The sequence below is a fragment of the Chelonia mydas genome, chromosome 12 (assembly GCF_015237465.2).
Source record: "Chelonia mydas isolate rCheMyd1 chromosome 12, rCheMyd1.pri.v2, whole genome shotgun sequence".
NCBI lineage: Eukaryota > Metazoa > Chordata > Testudines > Cheloniidae > Chelonia > Chelonia mydas.
Genome location: NC_051252.2, coordinates 38,388,032 through 38,412,791, shown reverse-complemented (window position 1 = coordinate 38,412,791; position 24,760 = coordinate 38,388,032). Strand labels below are relative to the sequence as shown.

At 52.9% G+C, this 24,760-nt stretch overlaps 1 protein-coding gene and 1 long non-coding RNA gene across 22 annotated transcripts in view; one reads left to right on the top strand and one right to left on the bottom strand.

Moving 5' to 3' along the window:
- The window catches only part of CBFA2T3 (CBFA2/RUNX1 partner transcriptional co-repressor 3), a 105,134-nt gene that overhangs the window by 25,700 nt on the left and 54,674 nt on the right, over positions 1-24,760 (top strand). For 8 of the 21 annotated variants that reach the window (XM_037878105.2, XM_037878102.2, XM_037878108.2 and 5 more), the window contains exon 2: positions 16,955-17,063. The exons of 8 other annotated variants lie outside the window; for them this stretch is intronic. In XM_037878105.2, coding sequence (XP_037734033.1) covers positions 16,970-17,063 — 94 coding nt within the window. In that variant the 5' untranslated portion in view covers positions 16,955-16,969. Of the gene's footprint in view, positions 1-11,413; positions 13,271-16,954; positions 17,064-24,760 lie in introns of those variants that run through there. 5 more of the 21 variants (XM_037878103.2, XM_043526563.1, XM_043526558.1 and 2 more) reach the window with 5 other exon arrangements.
- On the bottom strand, positions 2,792-7,781 carry LOC114019378. The gene is made up of 3 exons (XR_006285304.1): positions 5,871-7,781; positions 5,391-5,494; positions 2,792-3,088 (listed from the first exon to the last, which is right to left on the bottom strand). It is a non-coding gene; the product is annotated as an uncharacterized LOC114019378 (long non-coding RNA).

Genomic DNA, 24,760 nt, shown 5'->3' with positions numbered 1-24,760 from the left:
ACCAGACACCACAGCAGGGTCACAACCATTACCACCCTCTCTCCTCCAGTGAACATCCATGCAAACATACACACACCCTCTCCTGCAAACAGACCCGGACACCTCTACCCATATACACGCAAGCAGCCACACATGCACCCATAGACACAGGCCCGTGGAGACCTCACATGCCCGTACATCATCTGCAGACACATAGACACATACTTGTAATAAGTGAGCTTGAATTCTGTGATGCTACTTGTGCAAACCCCCCCCCCCCCGCACCCCACTCCCCAGGGGAGATCAATTTTGAAGGGTCCAGAGCTGCCAGAAGCTTCAGGGGAGAATGCCCTGGCATTGGTATGTCTGGTATTGGGGCACATGCGTTTGCCCAGCCAATCCCCCAAGCTATGCTAGACAGCTAGGGGACTGTCGATCATGGTTTAGGTCAGTGACCCTGCTTCACCCCAGAGAACCCACTCCAGTCACTGCTCCTCCACCAGCCACTTTCCTCTGCTGGCCACAGGTGTCCAAAAGAAATAATTGTGCCAGGTGTCATCCCTGGCTCACGCACGCACACCAGGCAGCCTGCTGAGTCGCACACGTGCGCCACACATCACGCCTGATTCATGCATGCAGGCCATGTGTTGCATCCGAGTCACCCACATATGTCAGGTGTTGTGCCCTGTTTGCACACACGCATGCCACATATCACACCTGCGTTGAACACGCATGTGTCAGATGCCATATGTGAGTCACATGCATGTGCCAGCTGCAACGCCTGAGTCACGTGTGCTGGGGACCACTTCCAGTGAGGTTTCAGGGTGTCACTTGAATGCATTCTCCCCCTCCAGCTCTTGTCTCTCTAGGCTTTTATACCATGCCCTTCACTGACAGCCCCTGAACCTTCCCGGTGGGAGACAGGCTGCCACTGGTTCCCACAGGCCACTGCCCCATGCCCACTTCTTGGGGCAAGGGGTGGGGGGTCAGTGCAGGGAGTGGAATCCACCCAGGAAAGTCCTTGCAGGGCTGACGAGAGGCTAGCTCTGAGGTCAGAGGATACCCTCCAGCTCCACTCCGTCCTTGTACAGCCACTGCCCCATAAAATGCAGAGCCCCAACTGTGTGGAAAGAGATGCCATGGAGCTGTGGGCAAGGGGAAGGGAGGATGCTACTTCTCTCAGTCCCTCCGATAATCGGCCACAAGCACATAAAGGACATGCTACTGCTGCCAGCTGAGGGAGAGCTCCCCTAGCACAAATGACCATGGCCTGTGTTTATGGTACTATAGGCCCAGGGTTCTAGTCCTGGCTCCCCAAGAGCATACAAGGGAATTTGTAAAATCGTAGTGTCCCCAGCACATGGATTTGCTAGGAGCTCAGGCACTCATCCTGGCCAATTCTACAGCTTCCTCTCCCCTCTGTGGGCTAAAACGGAGGTATAAGCTGGCCTGGCTTTCCCCAGCTGTAACAGTCCTAACCCAGCACACAGAGCTTGACAGGTGAGACGTGCTCGATAGCTGCTTACAACAATGTGGTTGCATGTCGCTAGCTCGTGCAATAACCCTCAGGGTCACTCATGCAGCCCAGCTGAGAGGTACCATATGCCCAGTCAAAATTAAGGGCAATGCCCCCACGGAGGCCTGGCATGTGGTAGGTCTCATGGGGGCATAAAAAGAGAAGCAGCAGCCTCCAAGTAGGGCTTCCACGGGCAGCAAAATCCATTTCAGACTAATCAAAAAGTCAGGCCAGCAGCTTTGGTATAAACCTGCCCCTGCAGGGTCTGAGGAGATGAGGGTAATGGTCCTGCCTGTGGCACTGGGGGGGAAGGGGCAGGGGAAGGAGAGACTGGCTCTTTAAACAAAGAGAGCGCGTGCGTCGGAAATTGACATACCATGTGCACTTAATCCCCAGCGCTCAGTTGTTGCACACTGAGCCATCAATCATGTGTCTGGGTGACTGACAGAAACTCATTAGAGCACTTTCTACCCTGTCTGCCCATTGTCACTTTCCCAGAACCCAGCCCCCCTTCGACGCTCTGGATGGTTTTGGGAAGTCAGAGGGGAGAGAGATTGAGAAAGGGGCAGAGTACTGGCCAGGCAGCCCAGAGGAAAGGCACGTTTAGCTGCCTGGCCATGGACTTTCCCAGCCTGCTGTGGCACTCCCCCCTGCCCTCTCTGGCTTGGCCCCCTCCAAGGCCTGCCGGTTGATTTCAGATTTGGTCCAGGAGGGATTGCTAGGCCCTGCACTGGAACTGATCCAGCCGGCCTATCCAACGCTAACACTCGCTTATCTGCTAACCCCTGGCTGCCAGCCTGCCCTAATCTCCTTTCCCACAGTAGTGAAACAAAGCTGCGGAGAATGCAAAAGTGCAAGATTCTCCCTCCCACAACCCCGCCCTTTGCCATTGCCAGCTATTTCCAGGGCTGGCTGCAGGCTCCTGAGAACTTGCACGCGTGACCAGCTGGCTGGAGGAGAGGCCAAGTGACTGCTCAGGTGCTCATGCCTGGGGAAAGGTGGCAGACTGGGGAGCGGGGCCTCTCTTTAGTCGTGGGAAAAGTACAGCGCCAGTTGCCATTCCTTACACCTCTCTCCTGATCCGGAGGGGCTGCTCCTGCAGCCAGCGGGGGAGTTCATTCTCCGAGACACGGTCAGGCACCCAGTAGCACTAACCGCGGCGCTGGTAGTTTTGTGATGGGGATGCCTGTGTCCTGGGAACTAGACTGAGACCCGTCAAACTCCGTTGACAAATGTTTGCCATCGTCCTCAGTGGGAGCTGTAGGCCTCTACCTGAAGGCAGGAGGTGGCCCCTCTTTGTGCCGACAGAACCGTGCGCATATGTATTTGCACGTGCCTCATGCACACAGATATGCACTGCAGGAAATCCCACGGCTGCAGCCGCAATGCTGTGCTGCTTGGTTAAATGCCTCGCTGGTTCCACTTGCCCTGAGCTGTAATGTCACTGTGGGGGGTGCGCTCCTGCACTATTGCTGGGCGACTGGATCATCCCCAACAGGAAGCAGAGAGATGGATAAACATGCCGGTAAAAGGGAAACCAACCTTCCCTCTGCTCCAGCTGAGAAGCTAAAAGGGCAGCGTCTTTGTTCCCCCCTGTGAAGGCAAGAGAAAGAAAATAACGGGGTTCCTCAGCTGCACGTGTGTCGAGTCCCTTCACAGGACCAAAATCTAGATACGCTCGCTGCACTCTTCAAACAATAGCCACAGGGCCCGATGAGGGAGCCAGTTTGGGGCCAGGAAGGGGTTAATCCAGAGAAGTTTGCTCACTCTAGGGGATGATTTAAACCAGACAGAAAGCTTCTGTCATCCATCACATTAACAGCCAGATCATTGTGTTTTAAAGTGTCTGTAATTGCAGCAATACAGAGACAGAGAGAAAGATAAAGAGCTGGGAAGATGCAAATGCATATGAGGGAAGCGCCATATTCCCCCGGCTTTTCAAATGGGGCAGGGAAGGTGAGAAACCTCCAGAACAGACCGAGGGAGTCCAAGCCTCACACTAACCCCATCTAGGCAGTTGCACCATTGTAGCTGCTGACACTGGCCCTGCTGTGGCGAGGCAGGACGTGGGCAGTGTGGTGATCAGCCTTGCCCAGAGCGGTGCGATCCCAGCACGCCAACGGTAGCCACTGTGTGCAGGGTGCGTCTACATTGCAAAAAAAAACAAAAAAACCCCAAACCCCCCTGCGGCGGTGAGTCTCAGAGGGTCGACGGACTCTGGCTTGTGTTACAGGGTTCAGAATAGCCGTGCAGACGTTCCTGGAAGCCCCAGCTCAGAAAGCCAAGCGGGAACGTCTCCACTGCTATTTTGAGCCCCGTGGCGTGAATTCTCCAGGCCCGAGTCAGTTGACCCAGGCTCTGAGGGGCTGTGCCACCTGCGGGGGTGTTTTGTGCCATGAAGAAATACTCCTACAGGGCTGCTATGCCAGATTCTCTAGTTGTGTGCCGTGCCGCTGTGGTCGTGTCAGTCCCAGGATATTAGAGAAACAAGGTCAGGGAGGTAACATCTTTTATTGGCCCAACTCCTGTTGGTGAGAGAGCGAGAGAGAGAAGCTTTCGAGCTGCACAGGGCTCTTCTTCAGATCTGGGCAATGTACTCAGAGATTTCCCAGAGCCGAAGAAGAGCTCTGTGTGAGCTCAAAAGCTTGTCTCTCTCCCCAGCAGAAGCTGGTCCAATAAAAGCTATTACTCAAATCCCCGCCCCCACTGCCCCTTTGCATTCTCTAGGGCAGAGGGGGCCTGGTAGCAAAGGAAAGTCCGTGGTCTGTGTCCCTGACAGTCCAGGTGTGTCCTGGTTTGGGGGTGGGAGGCATGAAGGGTCATTGGCAGAGATGAGACCATGTCCTGTTTCATAGGAAAGGACCTTTAGCCATCAGATTCCACAGGAGCTCTGCTTGGGGCTTCACTTTGGGCCTGTTCTTTTCTCCCTCCCATAAGAGTCTCTCTCTCTCTCTCAGCTGTACCCTTTCTCCCCTGCCTCGGGCTGTGTTCTCCCCTTCCCCCCCCCCCCCCCCCCCCCCGGCTGATCCTCCACGCCCCCGTCACCCCCAGATCGCCCTGCGAGCGAATCCACTGCACTTAGCATTCACTTTCCTTTCTCTGCAAGAGCAGCTTGGGCCTCATGGAGAAGAACACGGAACTATTTAGTGACAATCCTGCTGCCCCATTGCCTCTGTCCCAGGCGTGTTCTCCCGCCTTCCTTTTTATTAAGGACACCGGTAGGAAAACAGAACCCGTACCGCTCAGCAGCCCACCTGCTCCCACCTCTTCTGCTCACTGTTTGTACAGTCCCAATAGGCTGCTGCAGAGACTAGTCTCATGTCACAAACAGGACTCTGACATTGAATGGGGAAAATACCAAGAGCCAATTTTCTATCCATCCAGCCCCACACACCCCTCTCGATCTAGATTTCTAGAACACCCATTACTATGGTCGCTGATGCAAATGTCTCCACTGAGGATACAGAGCTAAATAGAACAATGTTATGTATGATCACATCCCAGGGAGAAGAGGGTGATGGAGAAGTTTAGACTGAATTGCCTCTGAACAATGTTTGCTGAGTGTGCCATGAATGGGTCTTTAAGTGGTAGTTGTTGACCAATTTGTTAATCTCACCCCCTTGGTCAATAACAGTTTGCCTTTCTACAGTAGGTTCCCTCTGAAGATGATAAGCTTAGCCTTGTAAAGCCCTTGTGGCATAGGTACCCCAATTCATAGATTGAGAAACGGAGGCACAGAGTGGGGCAGTGACTTGCCTGTGGTCACACTTGAAATCTATACTAGAGATTCAAATAGAACCCAGGTGTCCTAACTCTCAGGCCTGGTCTCAACCCCCCTTTGTTATGACCTGGGAGCCTGTTTAAAACCTCAGACAGGACCTCTGAAGAATCTCACCTTCAAAGCACAGGCTGTCCCCGCTAGCCTGGTGAGCCACACGTTCTCATGGGGGTGCTCCTCTGCCCTGGGACCCTTGAAAATGGCCTTGCTGATGGAATCTCCTGCAAGAAGAATATCTGTGAGTGGGTCACCTGTGCAGCATGCTGTGAAGCAAACTGCCCTCTTAGTCATATGGGCAAACTTCTCCTCTGAAGGCAGCAGGGCAGATCTAGAATCCGAATATCTGGTTCTCTCTGCATGGGCAGGGATTACAGCTACCCAAGCATGGCACTGAAGGTGACATCCCCATTTTGGATCTAGGTGGAGAATTAAATCCTAACCGAGGAGCTTGCTGGCTGGATTTGACCTTGATGGGGAAAATCTCCTTTAATTTTTATTGCAAATACAGCAAACAAACAAGCACCAGGACGCTCTGAAGCAGGAAGCTTTCCAAAATGCCCAGATTTTAAACTCCATCATCTTTACATAAAATATTACCTTTATCTCACAGCCGCCTTCCTACTGATTTCCTCGTTATCCGTGGCTTAGCGCTAAGTGGCACTTCTCTCATCATCTCCTATCTGTCTTGAGCGATAGAACCCCTGGGGGAAACATACCAAGGTATCTGTTGTGTGTGAGACCCATGCAAAAGGAACACGGGGGAAGCATGCTGTGTGCTGGCGGAGGGTTTGTGCAATCAGCCAGGCTGTGCAGCCCCATGTAGAAGCATGCAGGTTGTGAATTATTAACATTCATACGAAGCCCACAGAATAAAACAAGCTAACACAAATGTTTATTTTCACAGTAGTAAATTATGACTTCAATAGACTGAAATTACAGTCCCTGGGCACTGACTAGAAATGAAACAGACCCCTGCCACCCAAACTTACACCCGGGGGAAACACGTCATCTTCTCGTCAACCAATATGGGTTAGATTTTATTGCTGGCTAGTAAAAAAACTCAACAAACTATAGCTTGTCCCAGTTGCCACACAGATTGTGGCTGGAGCAAAGCCGTAGGTGGAGACAAAGCTAGGCTGGTGAGAGAGGAGCGGCACCTCCCGAGGGCTTATCCTTGCACTTGACATGACTCATTGTAGCTGGCTGGCTCTGTCAATAACTAGCTGTCTATGCAGCATGATGCATGCGTGTTTGGATATCGATCGATCAGCAGAGCCATTTTCTGGTAGCAGATACGCTCTTGTGGTCTCTCTCATGCCGACACAGGGCCACAAAGGAGAGGCCTGATCCGGCAGACTCTTATGTGAATAGACCTTACTCATGCAAACAGCTTAGCTGGGACTCCTCGCAGGGGTAAAGGCTTATATCTCCTGGCCCCAATGCTGCTGCAGGCTTGGTCAGAGGTCCCATTCTGCAGCTTGACCACAAAACTCTCCTCCGTCCAAAAGTTCCCTGCAGGTTCTCAGGCCGGCAGCCAAACCCTGCTGGCACAATGATCAAAACCCAAACCCAGGTTGGTGCTGGACTTTGGAGCTGCTGTGAAACAAAGGGAAAGAAGAGGGTTATCATGGGAGGAGCTTGTATAAATCAGTAATCCGGGCCCGAATCTGTATGTCTTTCAGACCTCAACTTTCCATCGACCCCACTGGGAGTCTTGGGCCTGCAAACAACGCAGAACGGCCCCTTGGGCAGAGAATATTAGCTCCCAATAGAGAACGTGGCTCAGTTTCTGCCCTGGGTAAGAATTCAGTTGGGCTGCATGGTGCGTAATTCAGGGCAGGCTTTGCCTCCTCACCCAGCTCTCACGCATACATGTGACTCTCGCTGCAGTCGGCAGAGGCTGCGTATGTACATCCGTGAGCACATCTGGACATAATGGGCCTGAATAATGACCTAGGTGGGGTTGCAGGATCAACCCAATAAGTCTCTTCCCTCTCTGGTTTCTATGATCCGGTGAGGCCCCAATGACAAAATGAAAAAGCTGATTTGACAGCAGCCATCACCTAAACACAAACTAAACCAACCAACCAAATCCTTAACTCCTCCTGGCAGGATGTCCCCGAGGGACGTCCACAGGCACCTGAGTGGGATAGGCTTGTCTCGCACCATCTCAAGGTCATGCCATGGGATGCTCTGCTGGTCTCCAGTGCCATGATAAAGAATTGTTTAAACAGTCTATTTAATTAAACATGCACGCTGCCATCATTTAATTAGAAACTGATTAATCTGCTGTTTGTATCACCCTGATTTGCAAAAGGACCCTGTTTTAGTCAACACAAATGGAAACACTTAATAAGGTAGCTGCTTCTGTTCACCTGTCCGGAGCAAAGTCCAGCTCACAGTGATGCTGTTAACTATTTGACGGGTTGAAATCCGGCTGGGAACGATTTAATCGATGGCCCTTTTGACTAAAGTGTACGGTCAAAGTTAATGTTTCTACTATATACATTATAATTCCCCTGGCAGAGCAAGAGGATCCCCATGTTAGCAGAAATAAATATATGATGGTGGCTGAGGCTGGATCTGAAATGATATCTCCACTGGCAAGTAAACACCGGATAACTCAAGAGTGGCACCATCATGAATAAGTTATCTGTCTCCTCACTTGTGAGGATAAATGTCATATCAGACTTAAGCCATCACCTATACAGCCAGACATTCAGGTCATGCACAGAGTTCCCTATCAACGCTCCCTAGGCTGAACGACATGGGCTTTGCTTAGCTTTTCAGACAAAAGCTTTCCTTCTGCCTTTTCAATGCCGACGTGCTGGTAAAATGTCACGTCTCTGCAGCGGAGGAGATGACAACCTTCACTCGCGCCAGGTCCCTCTTTTGGAACGGGTGAAAAGGGATAATTCACCATGGTGGTAGAACAGACCGTTCGGACACACGGGGCCCCAATCCTGCACACGCTTACTCACGTGAGTAGGCCCAGCAAAATCAAGGGGACTAGTTCCACGAGAAAGAATTTTCAGCATAAAGCCTTTGCTGACTCCGCAATGGAGGCCAAACACAAGAGATGATGGGAGGAGGCCACCTAAACTAGTTTCTAATGCTGCCATTCGGAAGGAAAATATTGCTATCTAGTACTAGACCAGAATGTTTAGGGACATGTGTTCAGGAGGGTGGCGGAGTCTGAATTGTGCAAGGGGAATCCGTGTTCACATAACCCCCACACCCCACGTATTTGCATGTGCCAGCTGGGTGTCTGTCTATGCAAAGGAGGCTCTGCAGGCACCAAGCCCTGTTTGTGAGTGCAAAGGCAGGTGTGCGTGGGTGCATTTTTCCTATGCTCATGTCAGCCTTTGCTTTTTGAAAAATTTGTTTCTTTGGGGCAAACCCTTCTCCACCCTTCTCTGCAGCTGCAGGGGGCCTGCTGGCCGGGAGACAGGGCTTGGAGAGCTGAACCCAGCTTCCCAGGCTCCCTGCGAGTGGTCAATGGGGATGCTTCATGCAGGGTAAGGGCGAGGCCCAGAGGGGTTGGGGACCTGGGAATCCACCACCACGTGAATTCTGCAGTCCTTCCCCCTCGCCTCGGAGGGCAGGAACTAGGGCCACACAACTGGCTGCAGTAGCTGCTGGGGAGGGACTCTGCGGCTGCTCTGTGGCTGGTGGAGCTAGAGGAAAGGACACCCCACCCTCCGAGACACAGAGTTCGGAAATTACACCTCCTTTCAAGCTCAGAATTAAAGGCTGTGGGACCAGCCCTGCAGGGTCCCCATGAGCTTAGTGCACTGAAGGGTTGGTGGGCTCGAGCCCTTTGTTTCCAAACACAAGTCACAGACCGTCAAAGCCAGGCCTGAGCCTCTGCCCCCAAACTCTGCAGCCTGAACCCAGCTCTGGGGTTTGAACCCGACAAGCATCTCTCTGGAGAGACCAGGTGGGAGAGGGAATCTCTCTTTTTGGACCAACTTCTGGTGGGGAGAGAGAAGTTGGTCCAGTAGAAGACATTACCCCATCCACCTTGTCTCACTAATGTCCTGAGACCGACCCGGCTGCGTACATGCATCTCATTGTCATAGGAACGTTCACCATGGTGATCCAAGCACAGCACCCACCAGTCTCCTTCTCCGGGGCCCTGGCTTGCATTTAAGCTTTGGTACAGATCAACAGAACCGGTTTGCATCCCGTAGCAAGTAACTCTGATGAGAACCTATCTAGTAACTGTCCAGACCTTGGGCTGTCTGAATTATGGTGCCCAGGAGCTGTTCAGACTTGGCCATTGCAAGATGAATATCGGCAGGGACACAACAGTGGCAGAAGGCAGTAGCTCGGCCTTTGGTTAGTTCCTGGGGAAGGGGAGAGAGTTATCAACCTCATTGTAATAAGGAATCATTTGGCAGTGAGGAGGCTTGTTCCGGATTCCCTGAGGTAACAATTTGACCTAATCGTCTCACATGGTGAAATCACATTGATTACATTTTGCCACACACCACTCTGCTGGCCAAAGACTAGAACTCCTACTGACTGCGGTGGGAACAGGATTAACCCTCAAAGAGGCAACCCAGGCTTGAGCCAAGGGACACACCCAAAAATATCAACAGAAGCTTGTCCAGATGTGGAGCTGGTGTCTCCAGTAATAAATGTGCATGATTCACCTCTTCTGATGTAACTAACTGACAATAAAAAAGGGAAATAAAGTCCAGTCTGTTGCAGAGTGGAGGAAACGTAGGTGATGGAGGTAAAATTGGGTCTAGAATCATAGACTCATAGGATCTCAAGAGGTCACCTAGTCCAGTCCCCTGCACTCATGGCAGGAGTAAGGATTATCTAGACCATCCCTGACAGGTGTTTGTCGAACCTGCTCTTAAAAATCCCCAATGATGGAGACTCCAAAACCTCCCTAGGCAATTTATGCCTGTGCTTAACCACCCTGACAGGAAGTTTTTCCTAATGTCCAACCTATACCTCCCTTGCTGCAATTTAAGCCCATTGCTTCTTGTCCTGTCCTCAGAGGTTAAGGAGAATAATTTTTCTCCCTCCTCCTTGTAACAACCTTTTATGTACTTGAAAACTGCTCTCATGTCCCCTCCCAGTCTTCTCTTCTCCAGACTAAACAAACCCAGTTTTTTCAATGTTCCCTTATGGGTCATGTTTTCTTGACCTTTATTCATTCTTGTGGCTCTTCTCTGGACTTTCTTCAAATTGTCCACATCTTTCCTGAAAAGTGGCGCCCAGAACTGGACACAGTACTGCAGTTGAGGCCTGAGTAGAGCGGAAGAATTACTTCTCTTGTCTTGCTTACAACACTCCTGCTAATACAGCCCAGAATGATGTTCGCTTTTTTTTTTTGCAGCAGTGTTACGCTGTTGACTCATATTTCGCTTGTGATCCCCTATGGCCCCCAGATCCCTTTCCGCAGTACTATCAGATGGAAGTAAAATGTCATATGGGAGTAAAATTGGGTCTAAATGAGTGACATTGGAGAGGTGGCACTTCTGTTCTAAGGCTGAATTGGGTCAGAGTGGGAAGCCTGAATGAAAGTCCCATTGTTTTCTTGGGGACAAGTCACCCTGGTCAACATCATTTCTTCATGGCTGCCTTGACAGGTCCTCTCCAGCAGGGGCTGCTGTGTCATGACATGGATCCTGCTAAAGAGGCTTCAGAAAGGAGGTCTTGGGGAATTATTAGATTAAAAAACAAAATACAAATAATCCATGCGTGTGTCAAATGCTCCACAACAATGCACACAGGCAAGCCACCTGACAAGCCCAACAGTTGCACAGGAGGCCCGGCTCATTTCTAATAGAAATAAATGAACAGCTGTTCCTTTTTCTACTGGCCCTTGCAGGAAGGGAACAACAACCCTGTAGCAGAATTGGTGTGTGGGGAGGGAAGCTTTCCACTGATTCTCTTCGTGCGCGCGCGCGCTATTCAAGCTGCAAGGCGGGGGGCATTTAAAAAGTTTTCTGTGCTGAGAGATTTTGCAGCTGAACCCTCTGATCTCTTCTTTTAAAAAGTCTCAGGCCCTGCCCTCTTGTAATCAGGGCAGCAGCAAAAAGGGGTGAGCTGCCTCTTTCGGGAATAAAGTTAGAAGAACTCAAACCAGAGCAAGCCCAGAAGAAGGAAGAATGGAACCACAGAGACCCACAGACAAAGGGAAAATATAAAAGAGAGAGAAAGGAAACAGAGAGGTGTGGAGCATGTTAACACACACACAGAGTCCCCTGCACTGGGCCCCTGCAAGATGGCAGGGGCAGCTGATTCTTGCACTCTGTGCATCTGAATGGTGGGTCCGCTTTGCTTCTCCTAGAACGCATTCAATTCGATTTGCATTTTCCACACTGCAACCCCCCGCTCAGCCCTTCCCCAAAGAGGGGGCGAGAGAAAAACCCACCCAGAAGAAACGCAGCAATCGGGCTGTGCGCGCTGTGACATGGGCTGCGAAGCCGGCCGGGATTGCAGCAGTAGTGGAGCGCCCCCTGCAGGGCGAGGCTGAGAGGTGCAGCCAGCCCACCCGCTTCATCAGGCATAGGCGGCCGGGCGCCGCATCAAAGTGAGAAGCCGCGGAGTGTGAGCTCAATCAGACGGGAGGAGACGCAGGGAGCGGAGCGGCGGGGGCTGCTGGCGATTGGACACCATCAGGAGGAAGCCCTCGCTGAGCCGGCCGACCGCTGCTGGGCTCGCGGCGGGAGGGGGAGGGTGCAGCGCACCGGACCCTGGAGTTAGCCAAGAGCCTGCAAAAAGGGGGCTTTGTGAAGAGGGAGCAGCGGAGGCGAGATGCACCGGGAAGTACGAGCCGCTCTGCCTTGCAGGACCCGGGAGCCGGCAGGCTGCTGGGGGCTGGCCAGGCACTAAAGGACCCCGCCGGGGGCTTCCCCTGCGCACACACCGGACCGGCAGCTTTGGCCGGGCCGGAATCGCCTCGCGCCTCCAGGCGCCCCGGGGAAGGAAGGGGGCACGCGTGAAGACCCCCCCCCCCCCCGCAGCCGGAACCCCTCGGAGACCGCCGGGGGCTGCCGCCGGGCAAGGCGCATCCGGGCTTGGCAGACCCGCTCCCGCACCCCCACCCGGCGCTTTCGGGGCACGGAGTTTGCAGAGAGCTGCCCGAAGGGGAGGTGGCGGGCAGAAGGGCACCGAGAGCCGGCTGCGGAGCGCCTGGCGCCGCCGGAGGAGGAGCAGGAGGCGGCGGCTGGGCAGCCTGACAGCTCGCAGAAGTTGTCCGAGGGAGATTGCCCGGCGGAGCCCGCCCCAGATGGCACTGGGCAGCGGCGAGCGGAGGAGGCGGCGGCGCTAGCAGAGTCCCCCGGGCTGGAGAGAGACGGAGCCGGCGAGCCAACGGGCTGAACAAGAGGGGCGGAGAAGATCGCCGCAAAGAGCAGCCCCCCCGTGCGCCCTGGGGCTCCCTGGCCGTGAGGTCTCCTCTCCCCCTCGCCCCATGGCCCCCCGCCGGAGGGATGAGCCCCGACGGGCGTGAAGGGGCCCGAGAGAAAATGCGAAACCAGGCGAGAGCGGGGGGTCTGCCCGGGCAGCCGGCGGGCAGGAGGTGAAGCGCGCCCCGGGGGGACGGCGGCCGGCGCCGCCACCGCCACGTACCAAAGAACCCGGGCCCCGCGCAGCGCAGCGCCCGGCGCTTCCTTTCCCCTCCTCTGGCTCGGCTGGTGAAGAGCCGCGGGGCCAGCGGCGGCCGGACTGCGCCGGGGCAGCGCGCAGAAGGGGCGCAGAGCCTGAGGACCGCGCTCCCCGGGGGAGGAGAGCGCCCGGCGCGGAGCGCAGCGCGCCCGGGAGAGGGGCGCGCCCGGCCCCTCAGGACGGCTCGGGCAGGTGCCCGGGGCATGGGAACAAGGGCGCAGCCCCCTGCCAGACGCCGCAGCCCGCTTGGATTAACTCCCTTTGGGTTTTGCTAGAGAGCCGAGCCGCGGACCCGCCGCCCCTGGACCCCGGCTGTCTCCCGGGCGTGTGAAATTACCTCACGGCTCCTTCCCGACCTCCGGCCAGTAAGTCCCTCTCCTCCCCACGGGGACCGCGCGCGTGGAAGTGCCCTGGGACTGGCGTGCGGGGGCATCCCTGGCTGCCAGCCCTCCCCCGGCCGTGGGAGCGCTCCCCGGCGGCTTGCCCTCCAGGTGCGGGCTCCTGCAGGAGGGGCTGCGGGGGCAGGGGCGGAGGACGCAGGCTCTTTAAACTTTCCTTCCAGGCAGACACGGTCCAGTCCCGCTGAGCCCCAAATGGGGGCCTTACCCCCCCCTGCAGACAAAGGCAGGGAGCGATCCTTCTAGGGCTGCGTGTGCAGGCGGGATCCCGCCCCCGGCAGAGGCTTGGGCTCGTTAGGCAATTCGGGGAAAGCAGGAAGGCTCTTGCCCGTGTCCCCGTCCCCGCGTGGTGCAGGGCTCACATCCCGGCTGGCGGATGCCTGTGGCGGCGGGGGATGGAGGGGGATACAGCCGGTGAAGGGGCTGGGAGCTGGCCTTGCTTGCGGACAGACAGAGGCGCTCCACGGCCACGCAGCTGGCTTGATTCCCGCTCCAGCTGGCCCGGAGCTCGTGGGCGCCTGTCCCAAACCCCTGGGGTTCTCCTCGCCCGGTGCCCCGTGCTCTCTGCCCGGCAGCGGGACACTCAGCGGGAGCTGGTGATTACCTGGCCAGCGTGTGGGCAGAGACGCGCGCGGTACCCAAGGATCTAGCTGGGAATTTAAACCGCAGGCAGGAAAGCTGGGGAGAGCAAGTGTTTCTTCCGTGGAGCCAGGGGGCCGGGCCCCACAAGGAGCCAGGGCCAGTGAGAGAACTTTTTTGGGGGGGGGGGGGACCCCTGCCAGGCTGCCAAGAGCCAGGTCTGTGCTGCCCAGTGATCTGCAGCGTGGTTCCTAGGAGGCTTGCAGGGAGATGCATCATGTGTAGCAAAGCTGGGGGTGAGATGCCTTTGTCCGCAGGACCAAGCTGTGAAGTCAATGTCCCCACCAAGCACTTGGTTCAGGGCAGTACCTGAGACAGCGTTTAACGTGGCCGTGCCCGGGGGAACCTTTATTACTCCCAGCAGCAGTCCATCTTTATTTTAGGGCAGTGCCCCAAAGCCCCAGGCAGGGCCCACCCCCCTTGTGCCGGGTGCTGTACAAACAGAGCAAAGCCACAACCCCTGGCCTGGAGATCTTACAGTCTAAATTGCCACGGTTCCTCTGAGCGCCACATGTGGGGACAGACAGCTATACAGCAGGGCCACCAGACATGCAGTGCAGAGGGGAGAGAGAAAGGAGAGAAGCATTTCCCTTTAAATGGAGCTCTTCTGCTCTTTGCTCCGGCTGGGAATGTTACTTCAGGCCTGGGAGCCTAGTGCCCAAATGTGGGGTGCCCAGTTCTAGAAACCGTTCAAGAACCTGGTTTCCAGAAAGGGGGGAGGGGGGGCTGCTGGGCACTTTCTGAGAATCAGCTCCCTGGAAGGAGTCCACGGCTCCCCCCCCCCCCCCCCCCCATGGAGGTACCTAATATCAGCAGTCACTCTGGAAAGTGTCAGTCCGTGACCATCGAAGAACAGTGGCTTCTTTGGGGCCTGATGCTGCAGTCCTCACTCAGGCAAGTCTCCAACTGATGTCTGGAGAAATTGTGCCTGAGGAAGGACTGCAGGGTTTGGTATTGCCCTTTTCTTCTGCCCTGGAACAGAAGCCAGTCCTGGGCTGAGAGCGCAGGTCCATGTTCTCTCCTTTGCAAAGTGTAGTGTCCTGCGTGGATGCTTTCCCGAAGCCCTGGGGTGTCTGCAATGAGGGGACTGTGCTGGTGTCTGAACGCTCCATAATCTGACGCGGCCACCAGTTCCACAGGGAGGTGGCCTCGTTTTGTGCCCACCTGCAGCAAATCTCTCCCATTTTTGCTTCACAAATTTTCCCTTTCTGCACGACTGGAAGAAGTCATTTTCCTCCCTGCACGAGTGGCTGCAAGAGCAGCGAGCCAGCTCAGAGGCATAAGAAACCATCAGCTCCACATCAGACTTTCAGAGTGGCAGATTGATTGATTTAGCCTTAGTGGTGAGGAGATGCATAATTCTTCTCAGGAGACTTTCTGAGTCATAAGGAAGAAACCTAGGGCTAATTGAGATACGTGTATATATGCTACAAAACAATTTGATGTAGGTTTTAAAACAAGGGCTGCTTAGGAGGAATCCAGCTATCTAAATTTGCCTTAACATGCTTCTGACCATAATAGTAATTAACCAGTGTAAGATTCTGTCCCGTGTTTTCCATTCAGTGCCCCGGTCTTGCAGAATTTCATTAAAGATTTGTCTTCCGGAGTATCCAGTCTTCCTGCTCAGCAGTCTGTCCAGTGTGTCTTAACGGCACATTTGGTTCTGATGCAGCAGTTGTGGCCCAAGGAAAAACAGCAAGTCAAAATATTCCCCCCAATATCCAGGAATCCAAATGACTTTTTAACATGACAAGCCAAGGCCCCATTTCCTTAGTTCAGTCCCACTGGTTTATTGAGGAGGGCTAAGTGCACTGCGCCAAATCATTCAGCGTTGCATGTTGGGTCCTTCCCAGTCTAAGCTTGCAACCAAGTATCTGTGAGTTTTTATTTCAACAATGGATTGTGGTGCTGGATAGCCACTGAAATGACTAGAGATGTGTTGAAGGGATCGCTGTCAGCTTGACAACCAATGCCTGTAAAGAAGATCGTTTCCTTATGTCCTTACATTCTGAAAAGGGAAAGAATTTTATACAGCCAAATTGTCCTTTGCTCTTTTTTACATTTTACTTTACTCTCATCTTGGGCAATGAAAATCAGTGAGGTCAATTTCACTTCTCTTTAGAGTCAGTTTCATCCTTAGGTTCTTGTCATAGTATTTCCCTTTCAAATACTGCAGGGTCATGCCCATTTGATTAGAAACAACTCTTTTTGCTGTTGTTTTTTCTGCTTTTTTAAGCTGATGAAACCTTTCTACTGATCTTAGGTTTTCACAAAAAGCTTGTTTTTACAACATTTTAATTTCTGGTCAGACGTGAGTTGACTGTGTCCGTTAAGTTGAGCAGTGGTCTAGTCTGCCTTTCGTTTAGAAGGAACATCTATGCATGCTCCCTCTGTTGTATTCTCCCAGTGCCTGTCCAAGAACAATTCTGCCTTTAATTAAAGGGGAATAATAATCCTTTGTTCTTTTATCCGAGGATCTCAAAGCACTTTGCAAACATTAGTTCTCAAACCCCCCATGAGGTAGAGGTCAATATTTCTATTTACAATGGAGACGATTAAGAGACAAAGAAGTTCAGTGACTTTTCCAAAACCACAGGCAGAACCGAAGGATGGAATAGAAAAGTCCTGATTCCCAGTCCTTTGCTCTAACCACTAGACCACTCTAACTCCCCCAGCAACAAACTGAAGCAGTGATCTTGGATAGGAAGTGTGTGGAAGTCAGTGCTGCAGCTCTCCGAGTAGTACCAGTTGGAGAGATGTTTACTGAAACTTGACATGTGGGAATGGAAACTCGGGGTTTTTTAAAAAAAAGTTATACATCATTTTTATGACTTATACTCTATTGGTTTGCTATGCTGGGAAATGACTTATGGGGGGTCAGCTTGGGACGCGTTGAGTTTTACCTCTTGAGAAACAAATAAGGAAAGTCCTCTTTGATTTGAAATGTATTTCCCTTCACATAAAAATAGAAGTTAGAGTTTTGCTTTTGTTTTGATTTGTGGGACTTTACAGTGAGCCAGAGAGTCAATGGGAAGGAAAACAAAGATGAATTTTGCTGTACAGAGAAGGGTTTTTCTGTCCACTGCTTCCAGTCAGACTCAGCCCATGTCCCCTCCAGCAGGTAAGGTTTTACTCTTTACCTGTGGTTAGTGGCATTTTTAGCACTCTTTCCCCTCCTTCTAACTGGGGTAAGGCTGTTCTAGGGAGACCATGCTATTGGTGGGGTTATGTACAGAACCCCCCTTTGCTGCCCTTTATTACAAAAGGGGGGCCTCACTCCAGACCTGTATTCACACACACTGATCTCTGGGGCTCTGGTGTTTTGATATTTTGAGGCAAGTAATTTTAAAACTCATGCTTGTGAAACTGAGTTTACAGAAAAATGTAACAAGCAAGACATTCATTGCACATCATTTTAAGATTCTTGCTCTTCTTTTACTTCTTGTGTTTTGGGTCTTTGTCCCTCGTTTGCACCTGGGAAGACTGAGATGCATGGGGATGCCAATCACTGGACAGAGAGACCTGGTGGGAAGGAGCTCTCAGATCAGGGAAGCCTCCCACCACCTTAAAGAAAAGGGGCCCTGAGGTAGTGGTATTGGCAGCCAGGAAGAAGGTGGTAAAAATGTTCCAAAGTGGTGTGGAAAGACCCCGAAGCGGAGGAGTGGGTGATGAGCAACACTAATCTCCCTTTTGTCCAGCGCGGCCCATGAGCTTGCAGTGCATCAGAGGTTATGAAAAGCTAAACAAAGCCGACCTGGTACCCCCTGAGAGCCAGGGGCAACACATTCCTAAGGCGGAAACAGGGACCGGGGGACATGATTGTGGCTGTGATCACAGCAGCTCTCCCACGCTAAAGCTATGGCTACGCTGGCGCTTTACAGCGCTGCAACTTTCTCGCTCAGGGGTGTGAAAAAACACCCCCCTCCCCCGAGCGGAGCAAGTTACAGCGCGGTAAAGCACCAGTGTAGACAGAGCCATGCTCCAAGCTAATCCCCTCTTGGAGGTGGAGCACCAGGAGAGCTCTCAGGAGAGTTCATGGATGGGAAACGTCAAAGGAAAGTCCAGGGTGCTGAAGGAAGTGGAGTCAGTGTGTTGGTAGATGGCACTCTTCTCTCTCAGACCGTGTGGAGCCAGGGCCACAGAAATAGCATTAAGGGAGTGCTGTAGAATCCTTTGGGAGGAAGAGGCCATTAAATGTAGATCCTAAGCACAGGCCCTCATTAAAGATGCGGTGGTGTTTCAACTGTCCTGTTATCTGTCCTAGTCACATTCCAGGGGTCCCATTCACCATTCCTGCACCATTATGCAGTACTTTACACTGGTGCAAAAAGCCTGTAAAATGCTGCCAAACCAGATTGCACTAGTGTAAATGGCTACACAAGGCCAGGGGTGAATTGGCTCTGGTAATGATGTTCAGCCTTCCCAAGTTCCCCTTGTTAGTCTCTAAGGTGCACTTCCTGGATCCCAATAAGGCCACAAGTACCCCGTTTCTTCACGTGGATATAGCATCTTCTCCACTTCCTGTCCTAAACCATTGTAGAACATTGCAGCGCCCTGTTAGACAGCAGCTGCGTTCCACCCTGTGGCGTGTGAAGCACATTCCAGTGTCCGGGTGTTTGTAAAGCGCCGTGAGACCCTTTGGGATGAAAGGGGCTCCATGAATGTAAGTTATTGCATTATTTGATGGAGGTCAATGGATTGTTAGTGAACTAGACAGAGAATAAAGGGCTGCCTAATAGGACAGGAAACAGCCGTTCTGGAAGTGGACAGGCTGCGACTGTGAGAAATGCCGTCATGTTTGCAGTTGGGATTCCAGTCCAGTGTGACGGGCCATCACCAGCGTTCCAGCCAGCACAAAACATGGCTATTGGGGGAAACCAGCAACACGCGCATTAGACTGTTGTCACATTTCAGTGTTTATCAGACATGATAAATGAGAATTTTGTCTCCGTCTAATTGCTCTGATGAGCTAAAAAGCAGCGGTGTGTTTTCAGACGAGTGCGTTTGCAGTTTGCAGCAAGCAACTGCTGCGGAGGTGGGGCCTGATCCTGCTCCCACTCCATGGCCGCCCATGGCAAAACTCCCACGGGACTCTGCAGCAGGAGCAGCAGCAGGTCCTCCGAAAGAACCAAGCCCTTATTCCTCTGCCACAGCTTCTTTGTAAGCAAGCCAAACTCCAACGCCACCACCAAGCCAAAGCAAACACGTTAGCATCCGCTGCATTCCCGCTGCCTCCCATTTCAGTTTGGGAGAGCTAAGAGGAGCCATTGGAACAGTTCCTTCTGGAGTGATTAGGACGCTCAGTTCGTCACTGTTCTGCTTCTTCAGTTACACCAGTGCAATGTGGTGTAGAACACGAGGTAGTGTTGGACACTCACGTGCCATGCTCTTTGCACTGGTGCAAATGACTGCACAGGGTGCAGGGCAGTGCGGAAAAGGGGGCCCTGATTTCTAGGGAATTCCTGATGCCAGGCGACCCACAAGGGCTCTGGGACCGATTAGGAACATGGACCCTGGATTCCAGCAGCTGGGGCCTGATTTTTCCTTCACCCGAAGGCCACTTTACACTGACATTTGCGCTCCCTTTACACCACCAGAGTGCTGTCAAGTCACCTTGGTGTAACGCAGGATCAGGCCCATGGCATGCATTCTGGATTTCAGAGTCCTGAGGGGCCCTCCAAACAGGCATCTGCACGAGACGCCGAGAGAGGAGAGGCACTGTGGGCACAAGTGTGTCTCCCCTGAAATATCGCTTATTACTTCTTAGCATCCCCTAAGGGCCTGGACCTGCACCCATGTAAGTCGATGGCCAAGCTCCCACTGATTCCAGCGGTACAGGATCAGTCCCAGCGTGCAGTTCTGTTCTTATAAGTGACTGTAATAAGGACACCATGGGGGGCTCTCGGGTGATTGTCTGCTAGTGCCCCCAGACTAGAGGGGCTCAGTTTATCTGTAACAATCGCTGCTTTTAGCTGCCAGTGCTGGACGCTGTCTCTGGGATCTGTGGGTTCTTTCCACCTTGCACGTCATCCGTGGAATAATGATCGATCAGCCAAATTCTGTGACCTCTGGGCAGCCCCACTGAGGATCACTTGTTGTGCATGGCCAGCCCTGTGCTGGGCAGTGGGGAATACCAGGCCGTCGGTGCAACTGACTGTCTTCAGCGCAGGCTGCACTGACGTCCCTGAGGGAACGTGCCCCTGCGACTGGAACATCAGATGGCTGCGCTGTTGATGATGCATGAGAAGAAAGGGCCAGATCCTCAAAAGGCATTTAGACACCTCATTCCAGCTGATTTCCATGGGAGAGACTGGGCCAGACCGTCCCTGGCTCCCTCTCACAGCTGTGTTGGCTCTGCAGGGCTTATGAGAACTTAAACAACTTATTTTGGTCACTCAAGTGAGCTGCTCTGATTTGGAATCCGCCCAGGGTCAGTTCTGCCGAGTATCTCTCGGCCATGTTTACCGGGGAATTCTGCAGGGCAGACCCACGCTTTCAGCTAAGAATAGGTACCACCCGCTGTCTGTCCCATTGCTTTCAATCACATGGAGGCAAAGCTCCCGGCCTCCAGGTTCTTATGTCTGCATGACAGCGAGATCAATAATGTCTCCGCTGAGCAATGGGGCAAAGAAGAGAGAGGCGTCTTTGAATGAACGCCTCAGGCCTGAATTCTCTTTTACACTAGGGACCCTTTACATTAATTTGGCAGTGAAAATGGTCCTTACAGTGAATGTGAATGTCATTTATGCTGTCTTTACACTGCCAGAGTGGGGCAAAGAGGCCTCAGTGTAAATGAGAATCTGACCCTGAATGTTCAAAGACCAAGCCTACCCCTACGGATGGCAGGAGGAGTTTTTCAATTGCAGAATCAGGCCTTTAATATGGCTAGTGAAAACTCCTGCCGGAGACTTTCCCATGCCTGACCCCTCACCCCACTCAGGGTGCTCTCGACAGAAAGGGCCCATCTTGTTTTCAGTATGGATAGTCAATTGGATAGCAGCCACACCTTTATGTACCCACCACTTTCCTTTGGAAGATGCACAGCAAATGCTTCCAGAAAGCATGCAAGGGACTTCCTGTTAAGTTTGCAAAATTCCTGTTGATTCCTCCCCGCCCCCGTTATTTTATTAAATCTCACACAGACAAAAATGTGTTAAAATTGAACACAGGATTTTGAAAAAGAGAACACCAGAGAATCCAACAGCCCATGTGCCATCAGCAGCCTGGATTCTGCCCCTCTTGAAGTCAATAGGAGCTTGGTTACTGCCATCAATAGGGTCAGAATCGGGCCCTGCCGTTCTATAGAATGTGACTAAAGTTTGGCAATTTGCATACTTCGGGGCCTATCCTGTAAACGAGCTCACATGGCGCTCCCGCTCATTAGGCCTCGAGAGAACTCTATAGTTCTGGCATCTTCCTGGCTAACCAACTCCTACTTCTCCGCCTTCCAGTCACTTCTCATACCCTCTCCACTGCCTTCCTCCACTGCTCTCTCTGCACACAAGCTCGCCAGCTTCTTCCAAGAGAAAATGGACAAAACACGACATGATCTTCCCCCTCCGCTGGGCAGCCTTCCCCTCCTTCGACTCTCTCCTCCTCTCCTGAACTCCCCCCACCGTCTCTCATCCCCTGCCTTACTCTCCTTAGCTTCTCACTCTCTTCTGGCTCTTCTCCCTCAGAATACCACCAGGCTTTCGTCTCCCCCATCTTAAAACACCCGACCTTGACCCCGCTGGCCTCTCCAGCCATTCCCCATCTCCCTTCTCTGGCTCAGCTCTAAGCTCATTGAACGCGCTTTCTGTAATTGCTGGCTGGAGTCCCTCTTCTCTAATTTCAGCTGAGACCCTCTCCAGTCCAGCTTCCGCCCCTTGCACTCCCCAGAAACAGCTCTTGCCGAGGTCTCTAATGAGTCCAAGCCCAGTACCGGTTCTCCAGCCGCATCCTCCTTCACCTGGCAGCTGCCTCCAACACAGCCAGTCGTGCTTTACTTCTAGAAATCCTGTCCTCCCTTGGCTTCTGTGACACTGGCCTCTCCTGGTTCTCCACCTGCCTCTCTAATCGTTCCTTCAGCGTGTCCTTCAGAGGATCCACCTCCTCCCTCTTCCAGCTTTCTGTAGGGGTTTCACAGGGTTCTGTCCCTGGATCCCTCCTCTTGTCCCTCTGCACTGTATCTCTGGGGTATCCCATCTGCAAACACAAATTCAACCTCCACCTCTGTGCTGATGGCTCACAGATCTATTCGGCTCCAGACCCGTCTCCTTCTGTCCAAACCAGGATCTCAGCCTGTCTCTCCGACGTCTCCGCATGGATGTCTAGCGTCAGCTCAAGTCCAACATGGCTAAAACAGAGCTCCTAAACTTCCCTCCCCCGCATCTTCCTTTCTTGATCGCTGGGGACAACACTACCATGCTGCTCCTCATCTGGGCATCAGCTTTGATTCAGACCTCTCTCTAGGTCTTCCCACCTAGGCAATATCTAAATCTCGCCAATTCATTCTGCAAAATATCTCTGCATACGGCCTTTCCTATCCACCCATGCAGTTCAAACTGGCATCCGGGGTCTCATCATCACAATTTCTGCAACATCCTTTTCTCTGGCCTTGACAAATGCAGCCTTGCCTTGCTCGGACCCATTCAGAATGCTGCTGCAAAGATTGTTCTCCGAGCCCATGGCTTTGAGTATGTCACCCCTCTCTTCTAATCCCTCCACCGGCTCCCCCTGCTCTGTTGCATCGAACAGAAGCTGCCTGTCTTTGCTGTGAAGGCTCTTCCCAGCCTAGCCCCACCTTACCTGTCATCTCACAGTTGGTATCAAAATATCAACTCCCACCTCCAGCTGGCCCATTCAACCAGCCTCCAGCACCTGCTTGTTCCATTTTCCTGCTTTCTCCCAGGCTGCCCCTTATGAACATCTACAAAGCTCCCTCCTCCTCTTCCTTCAAATCCCTCCTTGTTACGGGAATGACATGTATTGGGGAAGAGACTGTCTTTGGTTCTGTGTTTGTACAGCTCCTAGCACCAGTGGGTCCTGGCCCACGACTAGATCTCCTAGGCGCTATGGTAATACAGATAATAAATCCTGATCATAACAACTGAGGACGCTTCTCAGAGCCCAGCAGATCAGAAACCAAGAGGAGGGGAACCAACAGTTGCAAGGAAAGTCCATGGGTCACCCCTGCCTCGTGCCAGCACTCCGGTAGCGATCAATGGTGCATGTCAAGCGAGTGGGATTTGGCCTCGGAGGCAGCCATGTAAACTCTGTCACCCTCCCGTCCTGTCTCCACGGAAGCTTCTCATTTCTGTGGCCTCCAGGACTCTCTTAGCATCACTGTGGCAGGTGTCTCACAGTCGCTCCCGCTGGGCTCCCTGCTCTGCTGAGGCTGGGAATTGTTCGAGATGATGCCAATGTCTCTCCCCACCACCATCCAGGATATTTAGCCAACACATTCCTATTGATTTCAGTGGGGCCTTTGAAGTCAGGGTCAAGCCTGTTACCAGCCTAGACTGCAAGCTCTTCGGGGTGGGAACTGGCTCTGGCATTGTGTGTGTATAGTGCCTAGCACGACAGGGCCCCGATCCCGAACTGGGGTCTCTAGGGGCCAGATCAAAGGTCTTTAGGCACCAAAATACCTTTGAAAATGTGGCCACAATAGAAATAAGAACAGAGCATTCTAGCAAGGCTGGAGGAGTGACCCCCCTCTGCTGCGAGGCCTGTAGAAAATTGGCGGATTTATGACGGCTGCTCAGAGGAACAGATGGGGAGAGCTGACACTTTGTGTATTCATAATAACCAAGAGGAATTTGTATTTGTGCATCTATGGCTGTAAAAATGGTGCATCGTTGTATCTGATTGGCTCTCACTCCTCCCCACCCTCCATATGTCACTTGTCTTCTTGGGTAGGGCAGGAGCCGGGCATCTGACCCTGCTCCTGCTGAAGGCAATGACAAAACTCCTGTTGACTTCAGTGGCGGAGGATCAGGCCCTAGGTCTTTGTTTATGGCACAACGGGGCCCCAGTCCCGAGAGAGGGCAAAGGCTGGGTGGGTTTTTGTGTTGCCACCTGGTGTCAGGACTCATGCTACTTGCCAAGCCCCCAAAAGGACTGCTGCCCCCCGCAGCAGATGACCGCCAAGCAGGCGTGTCAGAACATGCTCGGGGGGCCTGCCGTGCTCCAGGCATGTACGGCCGGATCCCGTTGCTCTGTTTACTCGCAGTGTTTAGTGAGTATGTTTAAGATCCAGGAGCGCCAGACAGCTGGTAAATAGCACGAGGGGTTGTGTGTGTCTTTTGTCATGTGACTCCATCATTAAGCACTAAGCTGCCCACCTGTTCCTCCAGGAAGTGACACAGCGTCTCAGTCCGGTTTCCAGGTAACAGCTGACAGGATGGGCCAGTGGCTGGCACCGGTGGCGAGGACAATCGCTTAGGCCAAGCTTGGTGAAAGCTGCTTGTGAACGTCCAGCGGGAAGACCCGTTGGGCCTGGTTGTCAGAGGTGCTGGGCACCCGTGGAGCTTGGGAACAAAATTCCCTTGTGGGCAGAGTACTCCAGATGAGTCCACTCTGGGGTTGCTGCACCTTCTGCTGAAGCAGGGACCCGTGGTCTGAACTGATATGGCAATTCCTACATCCGTCCGTGAGAGACAGAGTAACTGCTCAGCTCCCCCCATTCCTGCCAAACTGGCTCGAACCCCCCTGCAAGACCTTGTAGACTCACATGCTCCAAAGTGCAATCCCCAGGTTGGACCCGAGGTGGTTTTATAGGCCAGGCTGAAATGCACAAAATACTCCCTTGTAAAATGTGTCCTGTAAGGAAACCCG